Source organism: Podarcis gaigeae (genome assembly GCF_964106915.1).
Source record: "Podarcis gaigeae genome assembly, chromosome: Z".
In the NCBI taxonomy this organism is placed as follows: Eukaryota; Metazoa; Chordata; class Lepidosauria; order Squamata; family Lacertidae; genus Podarcis; species Podarcis gaigeae.
In genome coordinates, this window is record NC_139691.1 from 41,951,250 (window position 1) to 41,972,026 (window position 20,777).

At 44.2% G+C, this 20,777-nt stretch overlaps 1 protein-coding gene and 1 long non-coding RNA gene across 8 annotated transcripts in view; one reads left to right on the forward strand and one right to left on the reverse strand.

Annotated features, from left to right (window-relative positions):
• Positions 1-478: 478 nt before the first annotated feature.
• VMA21 (vacuolar ATPase assembly factor VMA21) lies at positions 479-9,268 on the reverse strand. 2 transcript variants are annotated; one of them, XM_083723157.1, is made up of 3 exons: positions 9,084-9,268; positions 4,597-4,706; positions 479-2,374 (listed from the first exon to the last, which is right to left on the reverse strand). In XM_083723157.1, the coding sequence occupies exons 1-3, from the start codon at positions 9,134-9,136 to the stop codon at positions 2,232-2,234; spliced, it is 306 nt and encodes a 101-aa protein (XP_083579283.1). In that variant the 5' UTR covers positions 9,137-9,268; the 3' UTR covers positions 479-2,231. The 2 variants fall into 2 exon arrangements, with proteins under 2 accessions (XP_083579283.1, XP_083579284.1); XM_083723158.1 differs by having other exon boundaries at positions 8,959-9,187.
• An 80-nt stretch (positions 9,269-9,348) lies between these two features.
• The window catches only part of LOC310837051, a 103,013-nt gene continuing 91,584 nt past the window's right edge, over positions 9,349-20,777 (forward strand). For 3 of the 6 annotated variants that reach the window (XR_014560378.1, XR_014560379.1, XR_014560380.1), the window contains exon 1: positions 10,776-11,240. This is a non-coding gene — a long non-coding RNA (uncharacterized lncRNA). Of the gene's footprint in view, positions 9,381-9,715; positions 9,807-10,775; positions 11,241-17,463; positions 17,873-20,777 lie in introns of those variants that run through there. The other 3 variants (XR_014560376.1, XR_014560377.1, XR_014560381.1) reach the window with 3 other exon arrangements.

A 20,777-nucleotide genomic window follows, 5' to 3' on the forward strand; every position in this document is an offset into this window, starting at 1 on the left:
CAAACACATACACAGATCAGAAGAAACCAGAATATAAGCAAACATGTATGCCATATTATGTATTTTACATTATTAAGAGTGTGTTGGAACAGGACGGAATGACAAGCAGCAAGCAGAAATCTTTGTCTATGGAAAGGAGTACAGGAGCCAATTACTGAAAAAAGAAAAATCACATAAGACTCACTGTAAGAGAAAAGCATTCATTCTCCCAAACAGTATGCTGTTAGGAACTTGACAACATGGCTACGCTGAAAGAAGTTTTCTCACTTGAAGGAAGCCTATTCTGGTGGACAGGGCTTAATACAGGCATGCACCAAGGATCCTCACCCAGTGTGTCATAAGAGCCAACGTATAGAAAGTAATCAGGAAAACTACAGAACTGAAGGTAAGATATTACTTTGCAAACATGCTGGCTAGCAAGTGATGATTCAACAGCAACCATTTCATTTTTTGCATTTACTTTTGAGTCCACAATTAATTTATGCTATATGCTTATGTTTTATTAAAAAGGTTCATAATACATCAATTCCATAGATAAGGGAAGGAAAGAGAAATTTCAACACAATATACCACAAAATAAATTTGCAATTCAGATGAACCAGCAGCATGTTGCCCAACATTAGATTCCTCCTCCTTTAAAAAGGATACATCTTATTTACAGACTCCCTTAAGACACTGTCACTATTCTACATCCTTACGTTTTAAAATATTCCTAGTGATTAATAGTAACACAAGTAGGAGGTTCTCATTTGTAAACATTTTCAATCCCAGGATTTATCTCTTAGGTTAGGATTTAAAAACAGAGTAAAAACTTTGGAAGCATAATGATAAAATATTCAAGATTCAGGAAAGTTGTGGAAGTTAATTTCACCTTAAGGAAAAATTTGTCCTTAAGCAGCACTTCACATTAGCTACTGAAACAGGTACAATTCCCAGCTGCACACTGCTGCATTTCAGCTGTGCTTGTGTGCTGAATCCTGTGTAGCAGGTTGCAGTGAAATCAAGAAGTGATTTTGGATTAGTGCTGCCACCAGTCTAATCAATAAAAGTGGCAATTTGTTCAAAAGATTTGTGCATTTGTCCATCATTACACATGCATTCGTAGCTATACTAAGAAACTCATTTATCAACAAAGAGACACAGGTTGAGGAAGAAGAGCAATGGCTATCTGGCAAGATTATGGAAAAGGTGACAGTATTAAATGTTGAAGATATTTAAAAGTATCAGTTGTGAGAGGGCAACACAAATCAGGTACATTTATTAAAACGAACTGTGGGGGTGTTATCCACTCAAGTTTTAGTCAGAGCAGACCCACTGAAATTAATGGGTCTAAGTTAATCAAGTCCACTAAATTCAATGGCCCTACTCCAAGTAGAACTAACAAACAGATACATTCCTGGGTCTCAACAAACAATGCACAAACATTTTTAGGACTGCCTAACGCTATTACCGAAATCTGTGGTAAAGCTGTCAGTGCTAATTCTACCACAGTTCTTGGAAATTAGGCAAAACATTCCATTGTTGAGGAAAAGCATTTCTTGGAAGGGGATAACTGAATTAAGAGTCAAGATTAGGGTAGACTCTATACTTTGTGGGGAAAGGTATCCTACATTAAAAGCCACCATGCAAAAATGTGCTAACAGGTGGACTGAAGTTACAAGCTCCTGGACAGGACTCAATGCATCCTTCCTTCTCCATCAAAAAGTATACAGAGCCACTTTTTCAAGCACCTGGTGTTCTGTTTAACCATGAAGTGTAGCCAGCATACTGTCAGTCAAGGCTCCTGAAGTTGACCCCCCCCCCAATCTAAAAGACACAGGAATAAAATCTATTTAAAAGAACTTCAACCATTTTTGATCCAAACTCTGTTGGCGAAGCTCTGAAATTCTTCATGTTCGACTTTACGAATTATCTAGATGTTCATTTCAAAGCAGTTCTAGGCAGGTTACTAAGCAAGCAAATGTTTCCCAGGAGCTCTCTGCAGACAGATTGTGAAAATTGATTCCAGGGTACTCCTGTTGAGGCTCCCTTCTAGTCTTCCCAACTCTGCCAGGTCTTGAGGCTCATGAAGTCAGAGCTGTAATTTAAAAACTAAAAATGCTACTGGAATGGGGGAATGATGCAACTCCATCTTGTCCCATTTCAAACACCGACTATTAGACTTTACACTCTGGGGCTTCGCTCCACCTGGAAACATCCCCTGCTTGCCTGCCATGCTGCAGTGGCGACTTTTAGTCCTGCTTCCCTTCCCGCCATTGCCGTGAGCCTTCGTTCCATGCCACGTAGACAAAAAGAGCGAGCACGACGTGAACAGCTACCACAGCAACTATTGCGGCATAAAAATAGCTGTCTCTGCTTGACATTCCAAAGGAACCTAAAAGAACAGGGGGGGGGGGGGGAGAGAAAAGAAGCATTAAAACTTACAGGAAGCCAGTAAAAAAATCAGCCAATGACTTCATATTTTCTAGTGACCAAATTATTTAAATGATAAAAAGATTGGGCAGAAGTGGCTAAAGTAAAACTATGTCTTCCTTTTAAGGCCCTCGGCTTCAATAAAACTCTTCCAGTGTCATAAATATGTCCTTGATTTGAGGATTTTTTATGGTTCACACAACAGCTGCAACCTAGAGAAGAGTATCAGTGCTTGAGTCTTGAATCTCATCCTCATTTACAAGACAGTAAGCCTAAATGAAACTTACTTCTGAGTAGACATGCAAAGACTGTGCTGCAAGAATGTTTTTAGTTATGATAAGTTTCACTTATGAAGAAAGCAACACACAGAGGTAAATCATGTATATTGACATTCTTCCATGATCAACATATGCAAATAAAATGGACTTCTTTACTCCATGCCAGCCTTCACTAACTTGGTGCCCCCAAGTGTTCTAGACTACAACTCCCATTGGCTGATGCAAGTTGTAATCCAAACCATCTGGAGGGCACAAGGTTGGTGAAGACTCTGCCACACACCACCTCAGTTATATTCAATACCTTTTTCTGCCCATTAATAGAAGCGAACAGAAGCTCTGAAGTTAAGTTATGCACATTTTAAAATTATTATTACTGGGAAGGGAGAGAGGGTACAACTTAGCAGCCCTACCAAAACATATACAAATATATCAGCCACGCCCTTATTTTCAGTGTTTATGCTCCGAACATTCAAGATGGGTTACAATAAATTAAAAAAAATGAACACAAGTTTTTGACACCAGCAAGATCACAGGCCAAGTGCCTGTGGGCTGCTGCTAAGTGGCAGGGCACCTTAGCAGTGGGTACCAGCCGTGGGAAAAAGCAGCCCCCGATAATTCGTGTGCCAAGGAACAACAGTCTGCCAATGGCACTACGCCAGCCAGGCAGAGAGGGAATCTCCTTGGGTGAAGTTATGTTTTGTTAAAATGTTTTTGCTTGCAGTTAAAATTGTTTTTAGTACACACTGGGAGTATTTGCACTGAAGGTGTGGGATATAAATAATATAAAGAAAGAAATGTAGAGAACAGATTTTGCAGTGCTGTTTGGAAAACATACATAAAAAGGAGAGACCACATATATTCCAAGAAAACAGATGTTACATTTCTGGGTACATTTTCGTGAGTACGTTTTTCCATTTCCAGAGTCTAAACCAGAGGATGACTCAGAGGACGGAGAAAATTTGTAAGCTGCTTCTGTTCAGCTATGTAATGACAACTGCCCTTTCATCCAATAAATTGTATTTGGAAATTTCCAAAACTCACTTTAGTAATTTAGGAGGAGCTCTGCTTGTGCCAATTTTCTAGCTGAAAGGATAAGATAAGTTCTGGTTTCTACAAGGAGCACTGCTCTATCTCCAACACAAAATATATATATCTAGACACCACCAAAAAAGTGGTTTTCCAACTTTCCCCCTGTGGAGCACTGGGACATTGTTGAGGATCATAGAATTTTAGAGTTGGAAGAGACCCTGACGGTCATCTAGTCCAAATCCCTGCAATGCAATGCAGGAATCTTTGGAGCTCGAACACACAATCCCAAGATTAAGAGTCTCAGGTTCTATCGACTGAGCTATAAGAAGCCACTTAGGGGTTTTTCAGCCCACAGTCCCAATTGTAATGCACTGTGCTAGATGCTTTTAATTGCATTTTTATTATTTCTTTTATTTTGTTAACATTGTATTATCATAAAAATATAAGATATGAAAGAAGCAATAAAAACACAATGAAAAATCAATATGAATATTTAATGCAATGGGTGTCCTGTCTTCCAACTTCAGCCACAAAACCATTGACAAGTCACAGACAATTTTATGGGAGACACTGCCATAAATTGTTTTCAAAACAAGTTTTACAAAGAATTTGGTTTCTCCATTGCACAATCAATTTAGAATGGTACAGAAAAGCCTCCTCCTTCAGTGTTTTGATACTTTAACATCTTGACAAATGCTTCAACAAAATATTCAGTGATTGTTGCTATTATTCAAATCCTGAAAATACAAAACCCAAAGAAATGCTGCTTACCGTATAACAATATGTAATTTTAAAAGATAATCCAAATAATTGATTTACTTTTAAGATAAAAAAGCAAAGATAACAAAAAGAAGCAGGTAGTAATAAAGCAAATTACCTTCAAATACGTATACCTTTGATGAGAAATACAGCCCAATGGGTAACATAATCATTAAAGTAGTGAAGAACAGGAGCGTTCTTAGGGTCGAAGCTAATGAAGTTTCATTTCTGCAAGAAACAAATCACAGTGTGAGAAACTTGAGCAGGGCCAGGCCCGACATATGGAATGTCCAATGTTCATTTAACCTGGCATTTGTAGGATGGATGAGGTGCAAGGAAGACTGTTAAGAAAGGAAGGAGGCAAAACAGTGTTTGCTGAAAAAGCATGTTAGGAGTGTAACAAATGATAAGTGAAAATGAATAACTAAGCAGGCTCATACTGCAGTAATCAGAATGCTAAGAAGAAGGTAATAATACAATGTCTTAGTACTGTGCCATGCGGCATCTCTTCATCCCACCACACCCTGGGTGGTCAGGGGATCCTGTTGCGGTAGTAATGAAGATGTTTTTGCTTTAGAGTTAGGACTCTATTTGTATTAGTCCCACCCAGAAACAGACTAGGCAGCACCGGATCTGCTGGATCCTTAGCTGGCCCCACTGCCCTCACATGATGATAACGGGCCCAATCCAGGCTTCTTTGCTGTACCAGCCCTGCTGCTGCTGCTGTAGTGAAGGGGCATTTTCCTGTTTCTGCTGTCATGACCAACATGAATAGCAGGGCTTCACAGTGCAGCCCTGCAGGGCCTGCCACTGCAAGTCAGGGTTTAGGATTGTAGCCTACTTTTAGTTGTTCTGAAATCAACCAATAAATGATGGATTTACTTGTGGAATTACACACACTTCTCAGAACTGCTGAACAAGTCTACTACTGGTAATTAATATTGTCTATGGGAAACAATTAAGGCTATTGTTTTTTACAGACACTATGAAGATGCGCCAATATGTATGCCATATTGTTCAATTTAACGACTATTGATAGGAATTTAAAAATTCTCAAAGTCTACAAACAAGATAACATTTACTCTAATGCTAATACTAAAGTTTTCTATCGAGTGAAAGCTGCATTCCTGGCAAGTATTACAACCAGAATTAACAAGCAATCAAATACCTCTCAATGGATTAACAAGTGATCAAACAGCTCCCTCTGGATACCAGCTGCATACATATTGAGGAAGGAAAATATGTACTGTATTTTTCGCTCTATAGGACGCACTTTTCCCCCTCCAAAAATGAAGGGGAAATGTGTGTGCGTCCTATGGAGCGAATGCAGGCTTTCGCTGAAGCCTGGAGAGTGAGAGGGGTTGGTGCGGGAGTTCCCGCCGGGCTCAGAAGGCTTGCGGATAGCAGCAAGCTCCGGGAGTGAAGCCGAGGTTGCACACAACCTTGCCCCCGCTCCCAGACCCCTTCTGGGGACTGGGGTCGGGGGAAGCTCGGGCTTCCCCCACCCCAGCCCCAGGACCAAAGAAGAAGCCAAGACAGCCAACGGGATGGATAATTCCCCCCCCTTTATTTCCCGTGCCCCCCCAAACTAGGTGCGCCCTATGGTCCGGTGCGCCCTAAAGAGCGAAAAATACGGTAATTTAAACATAGATCACCTGCATTTTAAAGGGCATGTTTTCACAGAATCAAGTGCTATTTCAGATGCTGCTGTGAGAATGAATCTCACAACCAATTTAACACAACTGCACAACTGGTGACCCAGCACAGAGATCCATGTGTGCAGAAAAATACCAGCACCTCTCTTTTCCACACAGGAATCTCCATTCAATTTGATGGAGGAGCCAACCTGCATGCGCAGATGAGTATGGGTTGTATCCAGTGCTGGTCCTGCTCAGAGCTAAACCCACTGAAATGAATGAACATGACTAAATTAGGTCCATTAATTTCAGTAATTCTACACTGAGTATAACTTAGTTGTGTGCAACCCTATGTGGCATTTTACACTAAGCATCTTTATTTTAGGCATGATTTGCTGGATGAGGCAAATGGCTGGGAATTGTGTGCATCCAATTTTTCACTTTAGTCTTTAAAGACCTAAATGACTTAGGACCCAAATATATGAAAGTTTCCTTACCTACATACCCTCTCAGCTATTAAGAATAGCAAAGGGAGCCCTCTTGGTACTTCCCCCACTTTTTGAAATGTGGGGAATGGCAGCCTAGAAGAGGATTTTCTCCGCAGCAGCCCCTAAACTGTGGAATGCTGTTCCCACTCTGGCACCTTTCATCATACACTGAAGATGCATTTCTTTACTCTGGCCTCTTGACCAGAGTGGTAGTGTTGTTGTATTTATTTACTTATATTCTGCCTTTTTCCCTAACAGGGACTCCAAGTGGCTTATAGATAACATAAGAACAGCTAAAAGGGAGGGGGTCCATTAAATTCTTCTTCTGATTGCATATTGTTTTAACAGATTTTGATCTTTTGTTTCTATATTGTTGTAGTCCTCTCTGGGAGCTTATGGAGAAGGGTTGGTAAGAAATCCAATACATTTTAACAATTCACAAGTTATATTGGAGCCAGTATAGTGGAGTGAGACTCTGTATAGAAACATTGTTCTATATTTTTGTTTGCTTTCAGCCCCTTGCATTCTGCAACAAAAGGGCCAAGTTCTATAGAAGTCTTTGTTAACCAAAAACAATTGAAAAATATAAAATAAAGATACTGTTTTAATAAGATTTTGCTTCAGCATTGAAATGCCTATGATGCAACACTGCAACCTAGTGGAAACTGGAAATTTCTTAGCTGCTACTGTGAATCACAAATGCGAGCACATTTTAGCAGTACTTTAGGCTCCATAAGCAAATACAGCATTTGGTTTGTTATGTTAGATTTTACATTCAATCTGATACACCAATCACAGCTTATTTTTATGTGGGCTTCCACTAGTCAATGCTTGCTTTGTTGAGTTAGTTGTTTATACCAAAATAAAGTGACCTGGCCAAATCTAAATGTCAAAAACAGGTGCTTTTAGATAATGTAAACTGGCTTATACTGGTCACCTCCTGCTTACATATAGAGGTACTCTGGGCTGACTTGTCTGAACAGCACTTGCTCCTTGAGATCTAAGTAACGAGCCAGAATGGTGTGGTTTTAGCTGCAGACTTTTGCTGGAAAAAACTGGATTCAAACATCAACTCAGCTACAAACCTTACTGGGTGACCTTGCCCAGTATATCCATAAGGTATACTGTTTAAAGAGCTATAGGCTGCCACCATGAATAAGAGGTAATATGAATTCCAGTCATGATCAGTTGTCAAAGTTAAAATTGATGAGAAATTTTGTTTTGTCATAAACTACATGTGGCAACAGGAACACTTGTTTTTGTTTTAAATAACAGTGTTTTGATCATTTTAATTTCAGTAATTAACATATTTAAAAGATAACTTTGAAAAAGCCCTTCTGGTTTTTTGATTATCATATCCAACCCTCTTTCTCCTCCTCATGTTTTCCAAAGGCCTGCATGATCAAACTGAAATACAACACACACCTTGCCAAAACCAAACCACATTCTAGCCCAAAATGAAGAGAATACCCTATCCCACTGTACCCCTGCCCCTACTGTGGTATTCAGCAGCATACTGCCTCCAATTCTACAGGATGGTCATTTATTTATTAAATTCATCATCTCAGCTTTCCACCAAATGGGTGTTCCGTACAGCCAATCATCAGGTAGCTGCTGATAAAAATGTTTCCTCTAGGTTTGCCTAAATCACCCTTTAAATCCATCATAGCTAGTGACTATCCCCACTTATGCCTATGGGCTGCACCAAAAAACTAGCATGGTAAGATAAATAGCTCAGTTGGTAGGGCATGAGACTCTTAATGTCAGGGCCGTGGGCTTGAGCCCCACATTGGGCAAAGATTCCTGTATTGCAGGGGGTTGCACAAGATGACTCTCCCGACTCTTATGAGAGAACATTCCACTCCATCCCCCTCCCCTTGACAGAAGTCTCTGCAGCAATCCCTGACACCTCTAGGTAGGGCTGAGGAGGCCCACATCTGAAACCCCAAAGAGCTGTTGTAGAAACCAAGCCTTCAGGTATTTGAATGAACACCCTGCCGCCAGTAGATATTCAGCGGGCGCCTTCTTGTACCAATCTCTGCTACTCCGCCAGGCAATCAAAGAGAGCTCCCCCCCCCAATAACAGCCTTTTGGGTGTTGTTTTTAAAAAGAAAATCCTTCCCACCCACCCACGCCTTTAACTTTTTATTGCAAATAAATCGATAACACTGAGCCACATAGACCAGTGGCCTGGCTCGGTATTAAGGCAGCCTCCTATGTCCCTGTTTCGCTTCCTTATTTTGACATGCAGGGAACTCCCAACCCGCCTCCCCCATATCAGTCACTGGAAAGACACGCACGTCGCCCCCCGCCCCCGTCAAAGCAAGCGAAGACCACAATCCTACATTCACTTACCTGGGAGTAAACCTCATCGAGGCCAACAGGGCTTACCTCTGAGTAGGCATACCCAGCACTTTCCCCCTCCATTCCCACCCGCTTCCCCCCTCCCTCATTTTATGTTATTTGTTTTAATTTATAACCTGGGATCGGGAGGCGAGAGCGCGTTCAGAGCGGCCTTGTCGTAGCGCTCCATGACAGGGACGGTATGAGCCTTTTTACTCCCTGCCTCTCCGACAGCGGCAAGGGAACAGGAGAAGCTGCGCGCGCAGAGAGCATCCTGGTCAGCTGACGCCTTCCCTTCCCATCCTCCACCGCGGCCGCCGGTCACGTGACGGCGAGCAAAAAAAAGGCTCGCTGGCGTCCCTTTGCAGAAGGGAGGAGAGCGAGAGAGCTGCCTAGACTGTCTCTCCCAGAGCGCCCTCTTGTGAGCACCACAGGTAGAAGTAGAAATGATGAAAAGCCTTCGGATTCTCCGGATGTGAATAGGGCTGTGAGGGACTGGGGGCGGCAAGCGGCAAGCGGATGTAACCGGTTTTAGTCCTACTCGGAGTAGACCCGCCTAAAGAATCCTTTAATATGGAGGTGGGGGCCCTTTAATATCGGGGTGGAGGGGGTGGGGTGGGCTAGTCTAGGCTGCGTGCGCACGCGTTCGAAGCACATCCTCTTCCTCAAAGTATTATGGGAAATGTTGTTTGCACCTCATATTTCAGAGTGCGCTTCTTTCCCTCAAAGGATTCTGGGAAATGTAGTTTGTCCCTCACAGAATTCTCAACAGCAATTAATGCATTACAGTGCCCAGAATCCTTGTGTTTGTTCGTTTCAATTGTGCTTTTGAGATACCGTGGTGTACACAGCTTTAGGTGGTAATAACCCAATATTTTATATTTTTTATTAATTTTTATTAATTTTTAATTACTTTTGTGGCCAGTGTAGCCTGTTTCATACAGGTTCATCTGCAGCTATCATTCGTACTTTAAAAAACCCCCCAGCAGCAGTACAAATTCACTGGGAAAATATTAATACACTATATCTTAAATAGCAATTAAGATTTTCTCAATAAATAAAAAGCTGTGTCAAGAATGACTGATTGATTGATACATATAAAGATTTGCAGGTTTTGGTGTCCTCGGGTGTCTTCCCGTGTAAAAGTTGGGGTGTCTAGGCGACGTTTCGACGAGGTCTCACTCGTCATCTTCAGGCTGGTGCTTTCGGCTTCTTGTTACTGGAACAGAGCGGGATCTCAATGTTTGAGTTCCTATAAATACTGTAGAGGGGGTGTGGTGTCTAGCCTCCAATGTTCTGGGCAGAGAGGAAGTTCCCAGGCTAGTGTGCCTTTTCTTCTTTTGTTCCTTAATTACTTGAGAGATACCTTGAGTGATTTCTTGAGTGATATCCTGAGTACCACTTAGGTGGGTCATTAGGTGTGGATTAGTTGCTAAAGTCTTTGTGTCTTGACCTCTTGAACTTTTACACGGGAAGACACCCGAGGACACCAAAACCTGCATTCCTGTACCCGTGAAAATCTACGAAAGCAAATATAAAGATTTATATATAGAATGCTTTAAAACAATCTCATAAGTGGGTGATATGAAATGGTATAAGATGCATTTTAAAACAGCAATAAAAAAGATTTTAAAATGGTAGATATAACAGACTGGCCAAAATGTAGTTGAAAACAGTGCATTAAAAAATTAGATGTCTGAGCAGGCTTGCCACTTTTCAACATGGGGTTCCCAGAGCAGGTAACAATTAAAATCAAGCTCTTAAAACATCCAATTAGCAGCAACAATTATTACTAAAACAGTGGATGTTGTGAAGAGTTAGAAGTTAACACTGCATAAAATCAAAGCCATAAGATTAAAAAGTAATCACAACAACTGTATTATTTATTTAGGACATTTATGTCTCGCATTTCTTCCAAGAAACTCATAAAGTAGCATATATTGTTCCCTAGCCCCTTTTATCCTTATAGCAACTCTGTGGTGTAGGCTGACAGCTAATTACTGGCCTAATATCACATTGGCTATGTTTGTGCAACACTCTACTATGCAATACGATATAATAAGCATTAATAGAACACTGTGGTGGCTTTTAACAATATCAGCCTTGCATATAACTGTCAGGCTGTATCTCTTTTCATAGCCTTTTGGCTCCCATGTTTTCAACCTCTCTCTCTCTCTCTCTCTCTCTCTGTGTGTGTGTGTGTGTGTGTGTAACACACCTAGGTTTGCCAGAACTGAATTCTCCAGGTTTGCCTGGCCACTCCCAGGTGGCAGGAGGAGAGCTTGTATATCCTGGTAGGTGAGAGCACCTTACATTTTAATTATATTATTATTAAGAAGACTGTGCAAGTTTCAACCCGGCAAGAGCCAGCTGCAAATTATTGCACAGACCCTCAGAGGGGGGTTGCAGCAGTGTCTGCCTACAGACAAATGTGGTCCTTGTGCTGAAATGATCCCCTAAAACCATTTAGTGGTGCACACCCCCCATGGTATTTGTAGAGATGAAGGTTGGTCTGTATTTTTAAATATTAAACAAGCACATGAATACAACCCTGCTGATGTGCACCCACCATTGTGAAACCTCAGGAGATTATGGTGATGCACTGGACTCCAGGGTTGTCGTCAGTTGCAGACTACCTGTGACATCATAATTGTACATGGCAACTGACTGGATATAAAGGTGGGCCTTTTTCTCTTCTCCAACAGAACACAGCAGAAACGGCTGTAAGATGCAGGATTGCCCAGTCTTTTTCCACTTGGATAAGGTGAATTGGCAGGTGGATGGAGGCAATCATCTGGTTGTGGGATGCTGTGGAGCAATAATAAGGCAAGTTTACTTGCTGAGCAGGATCACGTCTTGAAGGCATCTGATAATCCATGGTCATAAGCTGGTTGATGTCTATTGATGGACTCAGCAGATGTTAGTGGGTGGAAGCTGATAAAGTCAGCATTCAGAAACAGGTACGTAGATGCCTCAAGGCTGAAGCAGGCTGATGTTTGTGAATGTCAGTTGGTTGGCATTTAGCTTTGGAAGCCAATCAACAAAAACAGGTGGATATTGAAGTTGGGTCATGATTGTGAATGAATGGAGAACAAAAGATGAGCACTGGCGGAGGAACGAGGAGGAGCGCACCGCCCCCTGCACCATTGGGGAGGGGGGGTACCATTGCGGCCGCCGCCCCCGAACACATGCCGGGCACCCCCCCACCGTGCCGGGTGTCATGCCCCCGGGATGCACACCACCCCCCCGGTGCTGGAGCATGCAGCTTTGCCACTGAAGATGAGTGAAGGTGTTCTTATATATTTACAGTGGTACCTTGGGTTACAGACGCTTCAGGTTACAGACTGTTAAATGTTCGAAAAAAGTCAGAAGCCCAAGGCAGTATAAGTTCCTTAACTACGTTTATTCAACATTTGTCAGTGACAACAGCTTACTCACAGGAAAACAAGAACCGAACTGACTGGACAATACAATAATAATAATGAGCATGAACTGACCGTTGACAGTTGAAAGTGCATGCACTTGCCATTAGAACGCTCGTCTACCAATGCTTATACAATTGGTTAGAATGTGCCTTGTAACATAAAAGTATAGTCATCAAGGTGTGCTGGCCTTTTCCGCTCCCACTGGGACCGTCGCAGTTCATGTGTCCAAGTGGGTGACTCAGGAGGTTCCTCTGGTACCCGCGGTCTGAGTGGGGCGGTTCCCACCCTGGCCTGGGCACAGAATCTCCCAAAGTACCCATTTCTCTGTTCTATGGTTCTGCTTGAAGTTCCGTTTTCGGAGGTGCCCTGACTCTGATCTGGTTAAGGTGTCTCTTCCAAACCAGTCCCCCCTCTAACCCTACCCGTAGGAAACCAGACCTGTACAGCGAGCAATGATACCAGGGACCCAACCCTGTCCAGGCCCGTAGTTTTGGACATAACACAGTGTCCTCCGGGGAGAACCCTCTTGGAGCCCCCTGCACGACAGTGGATGGCCGTTGCTCAAGAGCCCGATCAAGGTGCATATGATCAAGGAGGGTAGTGAGCCTCCTCCCCATAAGCAACTCCGCCGGCCGGTCACTGTGCTTGGGGTGATGTGTTGGGCCAGTAAGAACTCCGCTAACCGGAGAGTCCAGTCTCCATGCACTTTGCACCTAAGCGCATCTTTGGTAGTACAGACCATGCGTTCAGCTTGGCCGTTAGTGGCCGGGTGAAAAGGAGTGGAACAAATGTGGCAGATTCCATTCTTGGTTACAAATTCTTTGAATTCCACCAAAGTAAAAGTGGTCCCATTATCGCTCACCAGTGTGTCTGGCAAGCCGTGTGCCGCAAATAGCTTCTTGAGCGCGTTTATAGTTGCTCTAGCGGACACGGTTGAGGTTGGCACCACCTCGAGCTACTTGGACTGAGAGTCAACCACTATTAGGAAGTGTTGGCACTGAAAAGGCCCTGCGAAATCCACGTGCACCCAGGACAATGGGGACTGTGTGGACTCCCAGGACTGTATGGTGTCTTGGGTGGATCTGGCCAGGAGACCTGGCAGGGCTCACAATGTTTCACCCAGCCCTCTATCTCCACATCTATGCCTGGCCATCACACATAGCTATGGGCCAATGCCTTCATCCGGATGATCCCCGGGTGAGACATGTGCAGCCCTTCTAAGACTTTTTTCCTTAATTGGAGGGGGGACGACTATGACACAGCTACCCCATAACACGCATCCTCAGTGAGTAGACAGCTCGTCCTTGCGGGCTGTGTAGCATGAAAATTCTGGACCCGGCTTTCTGGTCCACCCCCTCCCCACCCAGTCCGAGATGCGGGACAATCCTTCACGGTTGTGGCGGCAATGTCCTTCACATGCAAGGGCTGGTCCGTTAAGTCTTCCAGCCGCAGGATCTGGTGGGCAGGAGCAGGGTCAGGACCGCTCTCTGACAACGGCAAGCGGCTGAGTGCATCTGTGTGACCCATGGCTTTACCGGGTCAGTGCTGTAGCGAGTATTAGTAACCAGCCAGGAAAATGGACCAGTGCAATAATCATGGCGAAAGCATCTGGGGTGTCTGGTGGTTGGGCGCAAAGAGTCCCAGTAGTGGCTTGTGGTCAGTAACGATAGTGAAAGGCTGACCATAAAGGAAGTCATGAAGCTTTTTGACTCCCTTAACTATTGCCAAACCTTCCTTGTCAATCTGGGAATAGTTGCACTCCACCGATGTGAGAGTTTGGGAGAAGTAAGCCACTGGGGCTTCCCTCCCATCCAGAAGCTGGTGGCCCAGTACTGCGCCTACCCCATAAGGGCAAGCCAGCACCACCGGGAGCATTTCATCAAAGTGTGCCAACACTGAGTTGGACACAAGCAAGTCTTTGACCCCTCAGAACACCTTGGCCTGTCGAGGGCCCCAGACCCATTGCACTTTTTTGTTCAGGAACCTGTGCAAAGGCTCAGCTACGGCTGCCTTGTGTGGCAGGAACACGTGGTAAAAATTAAGAAGTCCCAAGAAGGCTTATAACTCTGCCTTGCTCTTTGGGTCTGGAGCATCGCAAATGGTGCGGACTTTGTCCTCTGCTGGATGAAGGCCGTCCGTGTCAACCCGGAACTCCAGGAAATCCACGCTGCTCACTCCCAACAGGCACTTTTTCTGTTTTACCTTAAGTCCTGCCGCCTGGAACCGTTGGAGCACTATCCGTAATCTGGCAGAAAAGTCCTCTCTCGAGGATGTGGCTATCAGCACATCATCGAAAAACGGTGTGATTCCGTGGATGCCTTTAAGGAGATGGTCCATTAGACTCTGAAATAACCCTGGAGCCATGCTAACTCCAAACTGTAGGTGTTTGACCCTGAAAGCATCCCCATGAGTCATGATTGTCTGGGTGTCTGCGGTGGCCTTGTCAACAGTTAGCTGCTGATAAGCTTGCGCTAAATCCAGCTTCCCAAAGATCTTGGCTCCAGCCAGGGTTGCTAACATGTGGCTCACCACCAGAACTGGGTACATGTGGTCTTGTAAGGCCCAGTTCAGGGTGCATTTGTAATCGCCACAGATACGGACTGAGCCATCCAGCTTAACCAGTGTGATGACTGGAGTTTCCCAGGTTCCCGGAGCTACCGGCTCTAAGACCCCTTGGGTGACTAAGCGATCAAGCTCCTCATCAATCTTGGCTTTAAGCACAGATGGGACTTTATGGGCCTTGACCCAAATGGGTTGCACCGTAGGGTTGAGCCATAGGCAAATCGGGGGTCCGTTGTACAGGCCCAGGGTTCCATCGAAGACTGATGGAAACTCCTGGCAGATCGATTTGAAATCTGCCCCTGGGGAAATCTGATTAAGCCCTGAAATACCTAAGCCTAACAGCCCAAACCATGCTAGGCCTAGAAGGCTAGTGAATGGGCCTTCAGTTATGATGAGGTTCAAATTCTTGGTGTACTTCTTAAATTGGACCTTGAAGGTGCCCATCCCCTTTAGCTGGATTCTTTTTCTCTGGAAGTCCCACAGCACTATGGGGGCTGGGCAAAGATGAGGACCACCATTAGGGCAAAGCTCTTTCAGAGTCTTAGCAGATATTATGGAGTAGGATGAGCCAGTATCCAACTCCATAGTTACCCCTGGGTTCCCTCTATCCCTAAGCTTATTGGACCCCAGGAACGGAAGTTGAAGTACCCTAGCTAGAGAGGTGGACTGTAACTCCTCTATGTAGGTCTCGTGCACATGTTGCTTGGGTCGTGCTCTGGAGGTCTTGGAGCGGCAGACTCGACCAATGTGGCCAGTCTTCCCACAGTGGTGACATGTGGTGTCCTGAAACTTGCATGTCCGACGCTCGTGGTTTTCTCCACAGCTGGCATGTCAGGTGCGTCAGATAATCGCTGGTTCGATGATGCTCTAGTAGCTTGGGAGCGGTGGTGTCGGTCGGATTGGTCCAAAGCTCAGTGGACATCCTCATTGTAGGAATCTACGGAAGATGACCCGTCTCGCTGGGTGCGGTGAGTTCTCTTTTCGGTACGTGGGCTGTGGGCTGCCTCGTGGGCGTTATCCTTCTCAAAGGCAGTGGCCATATTCATTGCTTCCATCATCGTGATGTTGTCTTTTGCCAACAGCTTGTGGTGGAGATGGCTGTCTCACACGCCACTGATGAACCTTTCGAGAAGTCGTTGCTTGATGTCAGCGAATTGGCAATACATCGCAATCGCCCGGAGCACTGCAATGTATTCACTCACTGACTCTTGTGCTTGTTGCTCTCTGTGCGCAAAGTCGTAGCAGTGGTGGTTCTTAGTTGGCTGAAGCGCGAGGTGTCTTGTCATAGCCTGTGTCAGCTCATTGAAAGTGCATGCCTCTATGTCCCTGGGTGCCATCAGACCTTCCAGTAGAGTGATGGCGGAACTTCCCAGCACTGTCAGTAGCACATCCACCTTGTCTGCCTCCCTAGTGAAGCTTTGTAGTCGGACGTAGCTCCTTATTCGGCGGAGTCACTGCGGCCATTCTTCAGGATGGCTCATATTGAAGTCCAGTGGCGACCGACTATGACTGGTGGCCATCTTCGGACAGGAGCAGTCACTTGTGTGATTGTGTGTGGTTGCGAAGATGCAGCAGGCGCGGTCTCGTTTCCGGGACTATTTGCTGAGTCCAGCGTGGCGGTAAGTTCTCGCTAACTGTGAGGCTGCAGGCAATGGTGCTGCGGTGCGGTCTTGGGCCTCTGGCAGCCAGCGGGAGTTCATCTATCCCATCCTAGTCGCCAATGTTAAATGTTCAGAAAAAGTCAGAAGTCCAAGGCAGTATAAGTTCCTCAACTACGTTTATTCAACATTTGTCAGCGACAACAGCTTACTCATAGGAAAACAAGAACCGAACTGACTGGACAATACAATAATAATAACGAGCATGAACTGACTGTTGACAGTTGACAGTTGAAAGTGCATGCACTTACTTGCCATTAGAACGTTCGTCTACCAATGCTTATACGATTGGTTAGAATGTGCCTTGTAACATAAAATGTGTTAAACCCAATACATAACACAGACGCTTCAGGGTACAGACTCCACTAACCCAGAAATAGTACCTCGGGTTAAGAACTTTGCTTCAGGATGAGAACAGAAACAGCAGCACAGTGGCAGTGGGAGAACAGCAGCACAGTGGCAGTGGGAGGTCCCATTAGCCAAAGTGTTACCTCAGGTTAAGAACAGTTTCAGGTTAAGAACAGAACAAATTAAGTTCTTAACCCGAGGTACCACTGTATACCCTGCCGTTTTCACTGAAAGGACTCAAGGAAGCTTATAGACAAAAATGAGAACCACTGAAAATTCAGAAACAACCAACCATTAAAGACATTGATAGAATAACAAATGTATACATATCTAAAAGGTAAAGGTGAAGGACCCATAGATGATTAAATCCAGTCGAATTTGACTATGGGGTATGGCACTCAGGCTGAGGTAGCTGGTGTTTGTCCACAGTCATGTGGCCAGCATGACTAAACCACTTCTGGTGCAACAGAACACTGCAACGAGTGCCAGAGTGCATGCAAATGCCGTTTGCCTTCCCACAGTGGTGGCATGTATTTATCTACTTGCACAGGTGTGCTTTTGAACTGCTAAGTTAGCATATAGTATACATATCTAAAATCTATTAAAAACATACAAATAATTACAATAAGAATAGCCACAGTCCAAGATGTTCTTCATGGCAGTCAGCTGGTGTGTGTTTGCAGGTGTCAAGGGTACGTTTAGAATGTGACCAAAATGGGCTCCAGTGGAGGGAGCCATGAGTGCTAATAGGCACCTGGTGTGAAGTGAGAGGGACGCATAAAGAGCAAGAGCTGTGCTGCCTCTGCCGCCCACAGCAACTCCTGGATGGCCTTTTGTTTTTATCAACTGAGCTGGAGGAAGCAAGCGGAAAGATTGATCAGGGGAGACCAGAATGCTGAGAGACCATGGAAACTGAAGTCTGGACTGGAGGAGGTATTGATTATTTATTTTCATTTGGAGTGGAGTGGAGTGGGGATGACGTGAATCATTTAAGGGAGAAAACAGGAGAGGTGTGGGCTGCCTCTGAGGCAGAAGAAAATAAAACTTTGGGTTGGGAAGTTCTGGCATAAGTTTTTGTGAGGAGGGTATAGTTAGTCAGGTCAGAAGGAAATTAAATGCATAAGGTACTGACTGCCAATTGCATCATTAGCACCAGCTGTTCACAAGCACCGTTCATGGCAAGCATAGGCTCTGTAAGTGGCTCAGAAGGAATGATCCCCTCACTTCAGCTGGACCTGGGTAGATCAATTTTTGCTATGGATCTTAATTTCCAGGCTGTGACATATTTGCTCATTTGTATTTGATTTTGTGTTTCTTATTGGAATGACATGCTATCAGAGACTGTGATTAATACTTAATATAATCATGCTTAATGGCATCACTGGGGCCTGACTCTCGTTCTCAGGTTTGGGCCATGAAATCTCAGGGTCTGGGATGCTCCTGACCTGGCAACCCGAAATGCACCCATCGTCCCAATGTGAATGATATAATACGTTATGCACACAGCGAACCTATACCTCAAGCACGCTTACTAGTTAGAAAGGTTGTAGTCCTATGTCTTCTCAGAAATAAGTTGCATTTAATTCAGTGGGGCTTACTATGTAGTAAGTGGGGTGAGGATTGCAACCTAAGACCCGTTAAACTCAATGAAATTTCTCAGCAAAAATGCTTAGAATATGCAATGAATTCAGAAGTCACTGTATGGAAGGGGGGTGACTCCCAAGTAAATGTGCACAGGATTGCAGCCTAACACTGGAAGCCCCATTGTACAGAATGTAACTTACTTCTGTGTGGATGGCTATATGATTCTCCTGCAAGTCTATTAAGGTGCTCTTTTAGGCTTCAGTCCTAAACCACTTCCTCTGGAGTAAGCTCTCATTGAACTCAATGGGGTTTACTTCTGAATAAACATTTTTTAGGATTGCATTTATTATTTGTACCCTGTGCATCTGGCTGGGTCTCCCCAGCCACTCTGGGTGGGTTCCAACAAAGATTAAAAATACATTAAAATGTCACACATTAAAAACTTCCCTGAACAGGGCTGCCTTCAGATGTCTTCTAAATGTCAGGTAGTTGTTTATCTCTTTGACATCTGATGGAAGGGCGTTCCACAGGGCGGACACCACTAAATAATTGTGTGCATGTGTTTTAATAGAGCAACTAATGCACAGGTAAGTATATTAGAGGAAGTAAGGAAAATGTTATGCAGAGAATGAGAGAGGGTGGGTTTGGAATGTTGGTCGTGAATGGTGTTTGGATTGGAGTTTAAAAAGCAAGTCTGACTACTGATGGCAAGACAGTGGAGGCTCAGTTTAGTTGAGTTTGGAGTCAGTTGAGCTGGAGTTGAGTTTGGGAGTGGATGGTTGATAGCGTGAGAGTTGGTGGTGGATGGGGAGCAAAGTTATTTTATCTAAAATAGGGTTAGTAGTGTATTAGCCATTTTGTATAAACAACAAGGTAATAAGATAAACTGAAAACATACGGTTTACATCAGTGTTTCCCAAAGTGGGCCATACTGTCCCCAGGGGCGCTGGAACGATTCAGGGGGGCGGTAGTATCCTCAGGTGCAATCAGGAGGCGTTGAATAAAAATAAGGGGGCTATGGAAGCATAAAGAAAGAAGAGAAGAGAAATTAGAAAAAAAACATGTTTCATCTGTTGTGTAATGACACTTACTGCCAGGTCGGGCATCTGTTGTGGAATGGTGACAACACTTCCCATGGATCTAGCGGTCATGCTGGGGTGTGGGTGTTTCCCAGCCTAGGGTGAACTCTTTTTGGCTTCACTCAAGCCCAGGAATTGGATTGCAGTTTGCCTACCTATTTGGCCAATGGGTGGTGGGCTGCGGTGCCAGCCCTGCCCCTGGGGCGGATCAGACTGAACTAGCAGACTTCGCTCCTGTCCACCCCATGGATTCTTCTAGCTTCAGGGTGTCTTATTTACAACAACATCTTTCTTTACTATGTGTAGGACATAGGTAGAAATATAGTTACCTAAAGGAAGCGCAAATTTGTTGCCGCATCTTTTTATTAGTTTGCTTAAAGAAGGTAGATTTCCAAGAGGGTGCTGAAGTTTGTTTTCTAAAAAGGGGGCGGTAGGCCAAATAAGTTTGTGAACCTCTACTTTACACCAAGTAATTATAAAACCCTTTCAGTTATTGATGTTTAACAAATGACTGTGTTATACCACATGTCTCAAATTTGGCTATGCTGTGAGTGGAATATTAAGATAAATAGAATCTGTGGTGGCAGCAGGAATAAAGGGAGGCTATAGAAATATCTGTTGAAACCCAGATCAGAACTGTACATTTTGTTAAGAGTGGGAAGACTATACAGGGGAGCTGGGTGCAGTGCCAGAGCACCACATACGCTGGCAGAGGCTTCCATAGACCCTAGCAGGTTTTACATATGTATAGCTGGGAGGGGGGGGGTGTTAACAGTGAGGCCAAAAGGTCATGAGATGCAAGAGGTACAGACTGTGACATTTCTCTGCAAATGTTTGTGACATTTTAACAGGCATGCCTGCCAGCAGGGATTGTCTTCTATTTTGGTATTGTGCTGCGTGCCAAGTGCCTTTAGAAATAATAATTCACTTGTAATTAGGATTAGAGTGCAATATTATACAGTAATTATATTTCATAAGAATGTGACCTTTTTGCAAAGCCCCTTGCCAGAAGACAGCAAGTAAGTGGCATAGATAAGTGTATGTGTCAAGTGGGTTGCTTTGTTCCTGAAAGAATTGCAACCAGTCCACATGTGGTTCAAGTAGCATTTCATTCAACAGGGCATGCTTGGTCTAGATGCATAGCAGAATACACACACCCATGAAGAGGCTCTTCA